The sequence below is a fragment of the Pongo abelii genome, chromosome 20 (assembly GCF_028885655.2).
Source record: "Pongo abelii isolate AG06213 chromosome 20, NHGRI_mPonAbe1-v2.0_pri, whole genome shotgun sequence".
In the NCBI taxonomy this organism is placed as follows: Eukaryota; Metazoa; Chordata; class Mammalia; order Primates; family Hominidae; genus Pongo; species Pongo abelii.
Genome location: NC_072005.2, coordinates 46415693 through 46430258, shown reverse-complemented (window position 1 = coordinate 46430258; position 14566 = coordinate 46415693). Strand labels below are relative to the sequence as shown.

At 52.7% G+C, this 14566-nt stretch overlaps 1 protein-coding gene and 1 long non-coding RNA gene across 30 annotated transcripts in view; one reads left to right on the top strand and one right to left on the bottom strand.

Annotated features, from left to right (window-relative positions):
* The window catches only part of LOC129051978 (uncharacterized), a 30376-nt gene extending 18116 nt beyond the window's left edge, over positions 1 to 12260 (top strand). The window contains exons 3-5 of one of the 2 annotated variants that reach the window (XR_008516599.2): positions 2752 to 2808; positions 5803 to 5977; positions 11831 to 12260. This is a non-coding gene — a long non-coding RNA (uncharacterized LOC129051978). The remainder of the gene's footprint in view (positions 1 to 2751; positions 2809 to 5802; positions 5978 to 11830) is intronic. The other variant, XR_008516600.2, reaches the window with a different exon arrangement.
* Positions 4211 to 14566, bottom strand: part of LTBP4 (latent transforming growth factor beta binding protein 4) — a 32523-nt gene continuing 22167 nt past the window's right edge. For 18 of the 28 annotated variants that reach the window (XM_024236526.3, XM_063720093.1, XM_063720089.1 and 15 more), the window contains 9 exons: positions 14382 to 14528; positions 11206 to 11472; positions 10852 to 10923; positions 10154 to 10282; positions 9803 to 9949; positions 7984 to 8136; positions 6638 to 7018; positions 6129 to 6281; positions 4211 to 4633 (listed from right to left, as the gene is read on the bottom strand). In XM_024236526.3, the coding sequence (XP_024092294.3) occupies positions 4479 to 4633; positions 6129 to 6281; positions 6638 to 7018; positions 7984 to 8136; positions 9803 to 9949; positions 10154 to 10282; positions 10852 to 10923; positions 11206 to 11472; positions 14382 to 14528 (1604 nt within the window). In that variant the 3' untranslated portion in view covers positions 4211 to 4478. The remainder of the gene's footprint in view (positions 4634 to 6128; positions 6282 to 6637; positions 7019 to 7983; positions 8137 to 9802; positions 9950 to 10153; positions 10283 to 10851; positions 10924 to 11205; positions 11473 to 14381; positions 14529 to 14566) is intronic. The other 10 variants (XM_063720087.1, XM_063720092.1, XM_063720096.1 and 7 more) reach the window with 2 other exon arrangements.

The window sequence follows — 14566 nt, the reverse complement described above, 5'->3', positions numbered from 1 at the left end:
GATTTCTCAGGCACCAAGATTGTCACCATTGTTGTTCAATACAGGCCTTAGATACCAAAGGAAAGACATCTAACAGATACTTGCTTTCTTACTTCTAGGCCTTCGAAGCACTGTCCCCTCCACCTGGAACATGGTTCTCCACCTCTTTCTCTTTATTTATTTTCTTTCCTTTCTTTTCCTTCTTTCTTTCTTTCTTCCTTTCTTTCTTTCCTTTTCTTTCTTCTTTCTTTCTTTCTTTTTTCTTTCCTTCCTTCCTCTCTCTCTTTCTTTCTTTCTTGCTTTCTTTCTTTCTTTCTGACAGAGTCTCACTCTGTTGCCCAGGCTAGAGTGCAGCAGTGCAATCCTGGCTCACTGCAACCTCTGCCTCCCGGGTTCAAGAGATTCTCCTGCCTCAGCCTCCGGAGTAGCTGGGATTATAGGCACCTGCACCACTTTCATCTTGCTCATTTCCCTACAGTGATCAACTCTCAGCTCCAACATCTCCTCCTCCAGGAGCCCTCTCTACCCACCCCTCAAGGCTGGGTTAAAGTTTGTGTTCCTCGAATTCACTTATTGCAAAGCAGGAAAATATTTGTTGAATGAATGACTGAGGAATTAGTGTTTGGGTCGGGTTCCCTGTACCAGCTGGAGGGTAACTTCCTGAAACCCTTTGTAGAGTCAGGGTCTTTAAAGAAGGGCTTTATTGAGTTATGATTCACATACCACACAAGTCACCCGTGTGTAGTGTATAATTCAATGATTTTTGGTACAGACAGTTTTGTGCAACTGTAACCCCTTTGTGGAGCCTTGAGCCACTCCTTGTCTGACACTCCTCCCCACCAAGGCCCTGTGTTAGGTGCTTCTCAGTGTCCTGTTTAAGGGGATGGGGTCTGGCCTCCTCCTCCACCCTGGGAGGGAGAATTGGTGAAGAAGGAGACCTAGCCAGGCCGGGTGCCATAGGTCATACATGTAATCCCAGCACTTTGGCAGGCCAAAGTGCAGGAGAATCACTTTAGCCCAGGAGTTTGAGATCAGCTTGTGCAACACAGTAAGGTCCCCTCTCTACAAAACATAAAAATTAAAAAATTAGCTGAGCATGGTGGCACATGCCTGCAGTCCCAGCTAATTGAGAGGCTGAGGTGGGAGGATCACTTGAGCCTGGGAGGTTGACGCTGCAGTGAGCCATGGTGGCACCACTGCACTCCAGCCTGGGCAACAGAGCAAGACCCTATGTCAAAAAAAAAAAAAAAGAAAAGAAAAGGAAGAAGGAAAGGAAAACAGAAAAGAACAAGACCTTACTATCTGCCCAGCCACAGAGCTCAGCATTTCCTGGGAGTCCCAGGGTTACGGCAACAATGACTGAGCCCTTGCTCTGTACCAGGTGACATTCTAAGCACATATATGACAATTCATTTAACCACCACCACCACCAATCCTGCAGAGTAGGCACTCTTAGTATGATTCCCCGATATAGCACAGGAGGCTGCTGAGGATGTGACCCCTCCTGACACTCAGCGGGTGGGCTGGAGATCAGGTCAAGAAGCAGCCTCCAATCTGCAATTTATGCAATTTCAGCAGTGCCTAGAGGATTAAAACTGGAGCCTCACAGGCCAAACAGGCCCCATAGGATACTATATTAGTCCTTTTTTGTTTGTTTGTTTTTGTGGTTTTTTTTTTAGACAGAGTCTTGCTCTGTCACCCAGGCTGGAGTGCAGTGACACAATCTCGGCTCACTGCAACCTCCGGCTCCTGGGTTCAAGCGATTCTCCTGCCTCAGCCTCCCGAGTAGGTGGTATTACAGGCATCCACCACCATGTCCTGCTAATTTTTGTATTTTTAGTAGAGATGGGGTTTCACCGTGTTGGCCAGGCTGGTCTCGAACTCCAGACCTCAGGTCATCCACCTGTTTCAGCCTCCCAAAGTGCTGGGATTACAGGCATGAGCCACCGTGCCCGGCCCTGTTGGTCCATTCTTACTCTGCTATAAAGATACTACCCAAGACTGGGTAATTTATAAAGGAAAGAAGTTTACTTGACTCACAGTTCTGCATGGCTAGGGAGGCCTCAGAAACTTACAATCATGGCAGAAGGCAAAGGGGAAGCAGGCAACTTCTTCACAAGGCGGCAGGAGAGAGAGAGAGAGCCAAGGGAGAAGAGCCCCTTATAAAACCATCAGATCTTGTGAGAACTCACTCACTATCACGATAACAGCATGGGGGAAACCACCCCCAGGATCCAATCACCTCCCACCAGGTCCCTCCCTGGACACATGGGGATTACAATTCTGATTACAATTTGAGATGAGATTTCGGTGGGGACACAGCCAAACAATATCAGGTAGTTATTAAAAATATACATTAAAAAAAAAACTTTTTTGGAGACAAGGTATGCCTTTGTCACCCAGGCTGGAATGCAGAGGCACGATCGCAGCTCACTGCAGCCTTGACCTCCCGGGCTCAAGCAATCATCCCACCTCAGCCTCCCAAGTAGTTGGGACTACAGGAATGTACCACCACACCCAGCTACTTTTTTGTAGAGTTGGGGTCTCACTATGTTGCCAGGCTGGTCTCAAACTCCTGAGCTCAAGTGATCATCCTGCCTTGGCCTCCCAAAGTGCTGGGATTACAATTGTGAGCCACCCCGTCAGGCCAAAAAAAGTATTAACAATGGGGAAAATTCCCCTTCCTAGTCTCTACCCAAGCCTTAGGCAGAATGTAATGTGTGCCTCAATTTTCCCTGCTTCCTGCTAACTTTCTGGGTCTGGTCTTTGCAGCATGTGAGTTTGAAACCCTGGGGACACAAGAATTGACTGGTGGATGAAGAATGACAGGTACAGTTTTGTGGGTTTTTGTTTTTGAGATGCAGTCTCGCTCTGTCGCCAGGCTGGAGTGCAGTGGCGTCATCTCAGCTCACTGCAACCTCTGCCTCCTGGGTTCAAGCGATTCTCCTATCTCAGCCTCCTGAATAGCTGGAATTACAGTTGCACGCCACCATGCCCGGCTAATTTTTGTATTTTTAGTAGAGATCAGGTTTCACCATGTTGGCCAGGATGGTCTCGGTCTCTTGACCTCGTGATCCGCCTGCCTGGGCCTCCCAAAGTGCTGGGATTACATGTGTGAGCCATCGCGCCTGGCTGAGGTACAGTTTTTTAACTTTTTTTTTTTCCAGCTTGGCCCAGTGCCAAGTTGATCACCCACGATCCCCGACCCCTACTCCTGCCCTAAGTTTATGCTGATCTAGGCCGTTCTTGTTTTTTAGGGAGGAGGATTCTGGACTAGGAACACGGCCAGTAAGTAGACAGGGCACATGGAGGAGGTCCGTGCTGGGCCCTCGACCATCACACACAGAGCTCATTCCTGCCTCCAGCTGTCAGGACTGCTGCTCCATACTCCATCCACAGCCAACTCCTAGCTGGAACTTCAGGTCTGGGTTTGGCCCTCCAGGGACTCCTGCTCCCTACTCTTGCCCCACTTGTTCCAGGATAGCTTAAGACTTCTAGGCCAGGCACCGTGGCTCACATCTATAATCTCAGCACTTTGGGAGGCCGAGGTGGGAAGATCATTTGAGCCCAGGAATTTGAGACCAGACTGGGCAACATAGGGAGACCTCATCTCTAAAAAATAAAAGCTGGGCATGGTGGCTCACATCTGTAATCCCAGCACTTTGGGAGGCCAAGGTGAGTGGATCACTTGAGGCCAGGAGTTTGAGACCAGCCTGGCCAACATGGCGAAACTCCATCTCTACTAAAAATACAAAAATTAGCCAGGTGTGGTGGTGTGCGCCTGTAATCCTGGCTCCTTGGGAGGCTAAAGCAGGAGAATCGCTTGAAACTGGGAGGCGGAGTTTGCAGTGAATGGAGATGGTGCCAGTGCACTCCAGCCTGGGTGACAGAGTGAGACTCCATCTCAAAAAAAAAAAAAAAAAAAAAAAAATCCAGAGGCAAGATTGCTCTCGAGATTAAAGAGAGAACCAAAGAGAAGGGAAAAGAGAAAGACGCATGCAGAAACAGAGATGAAAAGACAGGATGTAGAGGTTAGGCAGAGAAAACAAATCAGAAAGAGACAGAGAGACAGAGATGAGATAGAACGACAGAGACAGAGAAGGAAGACAGAGACCAAGAGAGGCAGAGAGACAGACGAAACTAGGGGTCAGCAGGGAAGGGAATGTCATTTAGTGACTCAAAACACAAACTGGAGGTAGACTTGGAGAAATAGACAGGAGGAGGCAAAAGATACAAAATAGGTGGTTTTTAATGGAAAATTTTATAAAAGGGAGAGGGCATGTGAAGGGGCCCCTGTGCTAGGCCTGGGACCACGACATCAGTGGGAGGCGCTTGGGGAGGCGGGGGCAGTGCAGGGCGTCGCGGCTTCCAGGCGTCCGTAGGTCCCTTCTCCAGGTCCAGGCGGGCAGCCCCGTGCACATACGCATAAGCGGGCTGCAGGATGCGCGGCAGGGGCCCCGAGTGGCAGGCGCGGGTGGGCGGCCAGCGGGTGCCAGGGCTCAGGCCCGGGGCCGTGCGGGCGCACAGTGGTGCGGCTGGTGCGTGGGTGCGAATCCCGGGCGGCAGATGCAGCGGAAGGAGCCATCCGTGTTGAGACAGCGCGCGTTGACGCACAGCGGGGAGGCAGCCTCGGCCTCATCACACTCGTTGATGTCTGTGGAGGGGGGACAAGGATCGCTGCTGAAGGCTGGGCCCCAGAAGCTCGCCTCCTCGGCCCCTTAAGTTCTTGGAACAGAGGAGCACAGATGCTGAGCGGTTTGGAGTCCAATCTGGCCTCTGCCATCTGCTAACTGTGTGAGCCCGGCCAGGTGGCTTAACCTCTCTGTGCTTCAGTTTCGTGTTCTGTAAGATGGATATGGTGGCCCATACGGTACTAGGATTTTGTTAAGAAAATAATAGTGGCCGGGCGCGGAGGCGGGTGGATCACTTGAGGCCGGAGTTCGAGACGAACCTGGCCAACATGGTGAGACCCTGTCTCTACTAAGAATACAAAAATTAGCCAGGCGTGGTGGCAGGCGCCTGTAATCCCAGCTACTCCAGAGGTTGAGGCATGAGAATCGCTTGAACCTGGGAGGCGGAGGTTGCTGAGAGCCGAGATCAGGCCACTGCACTCCAGCCTGGGCGACAGAGTGAGTCTCTGTCTCCAAGAAAAAAAAAAGAAGAAAATAATACTGATGATGGTGTCAACAACAATAAATGTTCATGCATTGTTTTAAGCACATTACAAGTATTAACTTTGTCCTTCTAATACCCCTATTAGGTAGGTACTGTAATTTGTTTTACGCATGTGCCTCCATTTGCACATGAGTCTCAATGTTATTGTAAATCAGTGTTAATAATATTCACAATTCTATGAAATGGGATCTTTGACTGTAGCCATTTTTCAGATGAGAAAAATTAGGTAAGGGACAGTGACCTGTCCAGCGTCACACAGCAAGTTGCTGGACTGAGCCTGAGGTCTATGTGAGCTCCTTGAGTTTTGTTTGTTTGTTGAGACGGAGTTTTGCTCTTATTGCCCAGGCTGGAGTGCAATGGAGCGATCTTGGCTCACCACAACCTCTGCCTCCTGGGTTCCTCCCGAGTAGCTTGGATTACAGGCATGCACCACCACACCCGGCTAATTTTGTATTTTTAGAGACGGAGTTTCACCATATTGGCCAGGCTGGTCTCAAACTCCTGACCTCATGATCCGCCCGCCTCGGCCTCCCAAAGTGCTGGGATTACAGGCGTGAGCCGCCGCGCCCGGCTATGTTCTTGATTTTAATCACTTGTCCTTACTGCCATCCAAATTAGGCAGACTTGATTAACATTCCCATTTTACAGGTGGGAAGACTGAGGCTCTCCAAAGAGGTCCTGCAGATTGCCCAAGGTAGCACTGCAAGTCACACCAGCACTATTCTATCCCTCTATCCTGCTTCAAGGCCCGGCTCCAGCCCCGTGGTCAAGCCCTACCCTGCTGGCACCCTGACTCCGCCTTCTTCAGTCAAGCCCCACCCAGGTGCAAGAATTACTCCTCCCCTTTGGGTTGGCCTGTCCCCTGTGGTGAGGTCCTTTCCCGTCCCTGACCAGCACCCCCTAGTCAGGGCTTCCACCCTCCCTGGACAAGCCTCGCCTCTCCCTGCGCATGCTGGCCCCAGGCCCGCCCTCACCAACGCAGGCCATGCGGGTCATGTCCAGGCGGTAGCCGTCGAAGCAACGGCAGGTGAAGCCTTCGGGGACGCGCACGCAGCGGCCGTTGGTGCAGCCGTCCAGGATCCCGCACTCCTCCGCCTCCAGCTCCTCATAGGGCTCAGCCAGGGAACCTGTGGGAAATGCGGGAACCCTATGACTCGAGGTCCCTGCCTTTGCCCCTTACCCACCACGGTGGGTGCGCGTCCTTGGCTCCATCTTTCTTGCTGTAAACTGTCCATCCCGCTCCAGGGCTGTGGCGGGCGCTGCGGGGCCAGTAAGCTTACCTCGTTCTCTCGCCAGCTTTCCCTCTGCCGCGTTCTCTTTCTTTGCCGGGCTACAGACACTTCTCTGTCCCTCTCTGTAGCTGTCTCCAGTTGCACCTGTGTCCCACCTCTCCTCCCACCTTCTGTTTCCCTCTCTCCTCTCACTGTGCACACCTCACCCCTCACCCCTCATCTCAGTCTCATCATCGGCTGGCAGTGCTCACCAGCATAGCTTCCACCTTCAGGAGGCTCCTCCGGCTCTGGGAAGGAGCGGCGGGTGTCCCGGGACCTATAGGGCCAGCGGGTGCCCGGGCCAGGTGGCGCAGGAGCCTCAGATTCACCATAGGGGCCACCATCGTCCTCAAAGTCTGGCATGTCGAAGCGGGGTGCCCCATAAGGAGCCTCCCGGCGGGCGAAGGGCCCAGGTGGCGGTGGGTAGGGGTCGTAGGGTAGCACGGGTGGTGGGTACAACTCAGGCCCATACGGGAGGCCCTGGTAAGGTGGACCTAAGTCTGGGCCGTACTCGTAGGGGAGTCCAAAGCCACCTGGTCGCGGTGGGCTATATGCAGGGGGACGTAGCACATTGCACAGGGCCTCGAAGTCATCTGGGAACAGGAGCCAAGGCAAACAATCAGCCCCTGCTGGCCCCCACACCCACCACTCACATACCCCCCTTGGGAGAGGAGGCAGAGGAGTGGATGGGGAGGGTCCTGGGTGGTCCCAGGGTTTCTGGAGCCAGCACTGAGAATCTGAAGGCTGAGACTGGGATTCCGATGTGCTGAGATCAAGGGTAATGAAGGCTGCTAAGAATCAGGGTCTGAGAGGCTAGAATTGGAGGGACCCATGGGAGCTGGGACTAGGGACCTGAAGAAATTAGATGAGGGTGTTCTGTGGACCAGGACTGGGGAATCCCAGGGATTGCTGCTGGGGACCTGAGGGGGCAGGATGCATGGGAGACGGTCTGAGGCACTGGGACCTGGAGGTCTGAGGACCCAAGACTGGGGCTTTGGAACTGGGTTCCTAAGGGCTGAGGACTGAGGGACTCAGAGGTTGTAGAAACCAAGACTTGGGAATCTCTGGGGCTGTGTGTTGGGGTCTTAGGCACCCGGATGTGGTGTCTAAGGCAATGGGACTTGGAGGGTGTCTAAGGCAATGGGACTTGGAGGTCTGTGGGGCTGTGACCAGGGGGCCTGGGGCCAGGATGGTGAGGTCTGAGCAACTGGTATTTCAGGTCTAAGGGCCCAGGATTTAGAGGAGGACATCTCATAGGCTGTGTCTTGCGGTTCTAGAGACCAGGAGCTGAGCGTATGAGAGACCAGACCTCAGGGGCCTGTGGGTCTGGTACTATGGGATCTGCTGGGTCAGGCCTTGGGATGTCTGTGGCTGAGATATGGAAGTCTTTGGAGTGTGACTCTGGGACCAAGATTTTGGGATGGGCTGCGACATGGGGGTTGGTCTAGGGGACAGAGTTTGGGTAGAGTCTGGGGGTTCTGCGACTGGGGATCTGAGGGCCTAGATTTGGAGCCCATGGGGCAAGGCCTCTGAGTTCAGCCTAGGCCAGGGCCAGCACCTGAGTCCTGGGCAGGGCAGAGGGCGCAGTCCATGCCCCAGGCCTCTCCATACAGGCAGCAGCACTCTGTGTAGGTGGCCTGACGGTCCAGCCGAGGGTGGCTGCACACGAGGTCAGCCCCCACTTCCTGCCAGCACACTCCCATATTGTCATCTGCAGGTGGAGACAGCATGTGTCAGAGTGGGCCTGGCACTCAGGTCCTCCCAGGGGCTGGACCCTTCCCCTGCTGAGCAGCCCAGCCACCCTCTGCCTATCAGCAAATCCTTCTCATCAGCTGTGATCTAACTCCGGAAGTTCTCTGAGGTCGCTCCAGGGTTCTGGATTGAGGAACAACGAGACTATCATATAGGAGGAGAGGGCAGAAGAAGGTGTCCAATGACTGGGAGGTAGGGCCTGAGAGGGGCCTACCCAAGTCTGGCCTCTGGAGGGCTGTGTGACCTAGGGGCAGTTGCTTTGCTTCTCTGAGCATTGTCTGACATCTCACTGTCTGGGGGTAAGTACTGAAGGCGCAGGAAATGAGAGAAGAGTGGTTGGGACAGTGGGCAAAAAGAGAGGTGGCAAGAAGCACAGAGAGAGTGTGTTGGAGCCTGTAATCCCAGTACTTTGGGAGGCTGAGGTGGGGGGGTTGCTTGAGCCCAGGAGTTCAAGACCAGCCTGGGCAACATGGCGAAAACCCATCTTTACAAAAAAAATATGTATACAAAAATTAGCCAGGCATGGTGGCGGGCTCCTGTACTCCCAAGCTACTGCAAGGCTGAGGTGGGAGGATCATTTGGGCATGAGAGGTCGAAGCTGCAGTGAGCTGTGATTGTGCCACTGTACTCCAGCTTGGGCGACAGAGCGAGATCTTATCTCAAAAATGAAAACAAACAGCAACAAAGAGAGTGTTCAAGAGACAGAGCTTCAGCAGAAGTTGTCAGGGGCCTAGAGATAGGAAAATAGTCAGAAATGAAAAGGGAGAAAAAAGACCCAGAGAGAGAGAAACACATCCAAAGGGTCAAAGACTCAAAACAGGAAAACAAAGATACAGAGGCAGGAGAAAGAGACCTGAAAACAAAGATCCAGAGGGTGTCAGAAATTCAGAGAAAACTCAAAAGACAGAAATCCACAAACAGCTAGAAAGAGACAGAGACCTAGAGATGCAGATAAATAATAACAGGTAGCACTCATGTGGCACTTAGTAAAAAATAAATAATAAAATTAAAAAAATAAAAAATAAAAATAAAATGAAATAAAATTCCTCAGCCAGGCGCAGTGGCTTACGCCTGTAATCCCAGCACTTTGGGAGGCCGAGGCAGGCGGATCACCTGAGGTCGGGAGTTCGAGACCAGCCTGACCAACATGGAGAAACCCTGTCTCTACTAAAGAAAAAAATACAAAATTAGCTGGGCGTGGTGGCACATGCCTGTAATCCCAGCTACTCGGGAGGCTGAGGCAGGAGAATCGCTTGAACTCCGGAGGCGGAGGTTGCGGTGAGCTGAGATGGCGCCATTGCACTCCAGCCTGGGCAACAAGAGCGAAACTCCGTCTCAAAAATAAATAAATAAATTAATTAAATAAAATAAAATTCCTCACAGCCACCCTATAAGGTAGCGGCTATTCACCCAGTGTGCAGAAAGGAACCTGGAGTCAAAGAGGCAACATGCAAAGGTTGCCTCTAAAACTTTTGCTTTTAACCACCTAGCCAGCTCGCCTCAGAGAGACAGACAGTGGGACAGAGACTGAGTGGGGGCTCAGTGGGGTGTGGTCGAGCCAGGAGCATGGGGCGTGGCCTTTGTAGGGCGTGGCCGTCGCATAGCGGATTTGGGGGCGGGGTTACCGAGGCTCTGGCTCTCGTTGGAGACGCAGCGGCGCTGCGAGCCATCCAGCACCAGTGGGGGCTCGCAGGTGCAGTGATAAGAGCCCACAGTGTTGACACAGCGGCCGCCCTCACAGGCCGGCTCCTCATCGGCGCACTCGTCATTATCTAGGGAGAGGATGATTAAGAGGCATCCCCTTCAACTCTCCCCACCCTTTCTCATTTCTCTTCCCAGCACATTGGCAGTGTGATGGATGGAGTCTAGACTCCAGAAAAGACTTCCCTCTGCTGGGGGCCACATTCCAGAGGGAAGCTGGCATGGCTAGGGGTTGGAGAGAGTTGCCCGGGGGTTGGGGGAGGTGGGGCTTGTACCGATGCACTCCAGCCGCTGTGTGTGGTAGTAGTAGCCGTTGCTGCAATAGCACGAGTAGCCCGGGGCCGTGTTCACGCACACGCCATTCTTGCACACCTGGTCTCGGAAGAGCTGACATTCGTCCACGTCTGTGGGAAAAACAGAGAGAGAGATGGGGGCAGGCTGGATAGGTGGAGTGTGTGAGGGCATGACCAGGGAAGACAGAGACAGAGGTGGTGATAGAGACTAAGAAGTAGAGACAGGGAAAGAAAGATGGAGAGGCCAGGAGCGGTGGCTCATGCCTGAAATCCCAGCACTTTAGGAGGCCAAGGTGGGCGGATCACTTGAGGTCAGGAGTTCGAGACCAATCTGGCCAACATGGTGAAACCCTGTCTCTACTAAAAATACAAAAAAATTAGCCAGGCGTGGTGGCTGGTGTCTGTAGCCAGCTACACCAGAGGCTGAGGCAGGAGAATCGCTTGAACAAAGGTTGCAGTGAGCCAAGGTCTCGCCATTGCTCTCCAGCCTGGGCAACAAGGGCAAAACTCTATCTTAAGAAAAGAAAAAGAAAGAAAAGAAAGAAAGAGACAGAGTATGGGTGGGGTGGGGGAGACAGATACAGAGAAACAGAAAGGGTGAGAGACAGGTAAAGAAAACAGGAAGAGACAGAGCTGGGCCTCAGAGCTGAGTGGGGTGGAGGGTCAAAGGCTGGCCTCACCTCTCCGGAGGCTCAGGTCTCCGCTGGGCGCCAGGTAGCCCCGGCCGTGAGGGCACAATGACTGGTACTCAGCTACACACAGAGACAAGCCTGAGCCAGGACACCAGAGCCCCAGCCCCAGCCCTGACCTGCTCGTGCCCACTTGTCACAAAAGTCACTCTGGCCCTGTGCCTGTTAGTGCCCACCTCTCAGCCTTATGCCTGCCCATGCCCACCTGCCTGACAGCTCGCCCTTGCCCTGACAGTACTAGTACCTCAAGGCCCTGTCCAAAAGTGTCCCCTGTCCCAGGCCCACACCCCACCCAGTATTTCCATCCAAGCCCTCAGCCCTGTGTCCCCATCAGCCCATGCCCACCTGTCTCAGTGCCCGGGCACTGCTGGATGCGGCAGCTGCTGCCCCAGCCCTCACCCACAGTACAGCAGCACTCCTGCCACGTCACATTCCGAGCCAGGATGTTGTCACATGCATCTGGGGCCGCTGTGTCAAAGTAGCACTCCCGGCGCCCGCTCCCCACAGGGCCCTGCCTAGATGTGCTGGGTCGGCGGGGCGGGGGTGGCGGAGGTGGCCTGGCCGGCAGAACGGGGCTGGCAGGTGCCTGGGGCTGCGAGCCTGGGAACATGCCTGGGGAGACAAGGAGCTTTAGCCCAGTGTGGGCTGAACCCCCAGCCCCGCCACTATCATAGATGGGGAAACTGAGGCCGGCATAGATGGGGAAACAGAGGGTGGCAGCCATCAGTGGCAGAACCAGACTCCACACCTCTCACACTCCTCTGTCACTTTTTCTCTTTCTCCCACTGTCACCTTCTGTCATTTCTGCATCTCTTGCCTCCCCACCTCACACTTTCCCGTCACCGCAGCTAACAGCTCGGGTGGGTGGTGAGGGAACTTCCCTAGCTTCCCAGATGCCTCTCTGGGTCTCTTATCCAGTGTGTCCCAAACTGGCTGAGTCTTCATCTCAAAACCTACAATTTGTCGCCAGGTGCAGTGGCTCCTGCCTGTACTCCCAGCACTTCAGGAGGCCGAGGCGGTCGGATTACTTGAGGTCAGGAGTTTGAGACCAGCCTGACCAACATGGTGAAACCCAGTCTCTACTAAAAATACAAAAAATTAGCCGGGCATGGTGGCAGATGCCTGTAATCCCAGCTACTTGGGAGGCTGAGGCAGGAGAATCGCTTGAACCCAGGAGGCAGAGGTTGCAGTGAGCTGAGATCACACCACTGCACTCCAGCCTGGGCGACAGAGTGAGACTGTCACAAAACAAATAAACAAAAAACCTATGCCTTGTCTTGGACACAGCTTCCCCACCCAGACATCCACAGCTTGTCCACACGGCCTCTTGGGTTTTTCTCCCACCACCTTTTCCTCCCCTTCCACAGTCCCTGCCTTGGTCCAGCCCTGTCCTCTCCTGTCCAGGCCCCTGCCCCAGCCTGTTCCCTGAGCTCGCAGCCTCCATATCACCCGCTTCAATCACCCTCACATGGCGGCCAGAGGGAGGTTTCAAAATCTGATTCTATCTTTCCTGCTTAGAACCCTTCCATGAATACTACACAGCGGTGAAATACAATGAAATCATGTCCTTAGCAGCAACATGGATGCAGCTGGAGGCTATTATCCTAAGCAAATTAATGCAGGAACAGAAGACCAAATACCACATGCTCTCACTTACAAGTGAGAGCTAAACAGTGGGTACTCATGGATGTAAAGATGCCCACAATAGTTGCTGGGGACCACTAGATGGGGGAGGGACAGAGGTACAAGAGTCGAAAAACTGGCTGTTGGGCTGAGCATGGTGGCTCACGCCTGTAATCCCTGCACTTTGGGAGGCCAAGGCAGGCGGATGACCTGAGGTCAGGAGTTCGAGACCAGCCTGGCCAATATGATGAAACCCCGTCTGTACTAAAAATACAAAAAATTAGCCGGGCGTGGTGGCGGACACCTGTAATCCGAGCTACTCAGGAGGCTGAGGCAGGAGAATCACTTGAACCAGGGAGGTGGAGGTTACAGTGAGCTGAGATCGCGCCACTGCACTCCAGCCTGGGCAAGAGCAAAACTCCATCTCAAAGAAAAAAAAAAGAAAAACTGGCTGTTGGGTACTACGCTTACTATCTGGGTGACGGGATCATTTGTATCCCAAAGCTCAGCATCACGAAATATACCCAGGTAACAAGCCTGCACATGTATCCCCTGAATCTAAAGTAAAGATGGAAATTATTAAAAATAAATAAATAAATAATAAATAAATACATAGCTTTTTTTTTTTTTTTTTTTTTTTGAGACGGAGTCTCCCTCTATCACCCAGGCTGGAGTGCAGTGGCGCAATCCCACAACCTCCGCCTCCTGGATTCAAGCGATTTTCCTGCCTCAGCCTTTCGAGTAGCTGGGATTACAGGCGTGCACCACCACACCCAGCTAATTTTTGTATTTTTAGTAGAGACAGGGTTTTGCCATGTTGGCCATGCTGGTCTCGAACTCCTGACCTCGGGTGATCCTCCCACCTTGGCCTCCCAAAGAGCTGGGATTACAGGCTTGAGCCACCAATCCTAGCCTAAATATGTAACATTTAAAAATTAAAAAAAAAAAACAACAAAAAACTGCAGCCTGGGCAACACGACAAAACCACATCTCTACAAAAAATACAAAAATTAGCTGTGGTAGTGGTATGTGCCTGTAGTCCCAGTTACTCAGCAGGCTGAGGTTGGAGGATTCCTTGAGCACAGGAGGTGGAGGTTGCAGTGAGCTGAGATCGCGCCACTGCACTCCAGCCTGGGTGAAGGTACGACCCTGTCTTAAAAGAAAAATATTTTTTAAAAAATTTCCAAAAAAACGCCGAAACCCCTTCCATGGTACCGCAGTGCTCTCTTACTGTGATAAGTCAGTGTGATCGGGCACCTGACTCTTTCCCTGGCCCCATCTCTCCCCACCCCTTCCTCTCTCTAAATCATGCCATGTTGAACCTGTTTCAGTTCTTCTCACATGCCAGATGCTCTCTGGCTTTGCCAGGCCTTTGCCCTTGCTGTGTCCTCTGCCCAGAATGCCCTCCTCACGCATCGGGCCTGGCTCGTTTCTACTCATCCTGCAGCTCTCAGTTCAGATGTCCTCTCCTACAGGAAGAACTCCCTAACCCTCTTCTCATGCTGGGCCAGGAGCCTCCTCCAAAACCCCCCTGGGCTTTCCCCATCACAGTCTTGTTGATTTCTCTGGGTTGTCACTATCTGGTGATATCTCTGTCTGCCCCACTGGACAGACAGTGATCCCTTCTGGTCACTACTATGTTCTCAGTGCCCAGAAGATGGCCTGAACACAGTGCATGCCCTGTGAACATTTGTTGAATGACAGAATCTGGTAGAGTCAGGACTAGGATCTAATTCTTCTGACACAGTCTCACTACCCATGTTAACTTATGTGTCTTTTGTTGATGTTTAAAACAACAGTATTTAACTGATGGTAGCTGTCCACATCAGGAATGATTAGACCACATGATTTTCCCATAGGGCCAGCTGCCATCAGTTAAATAGACACATCAGTCTTACCAGCAGAAGTTCGTGGGGGAACACAGCGTCCAGTCATGGGGTCAAACTCCTCCGGGCTGTTGGGGCAGACACAGAGGAAGGAGCCTTCGACATTTTCACACAGGGCAGCTCCACATACACCCTGTAGTGTTTCACACTCATTCACATCTGTAAGCAGGAGACAACAGGGGAGAGGGACTCAGTGG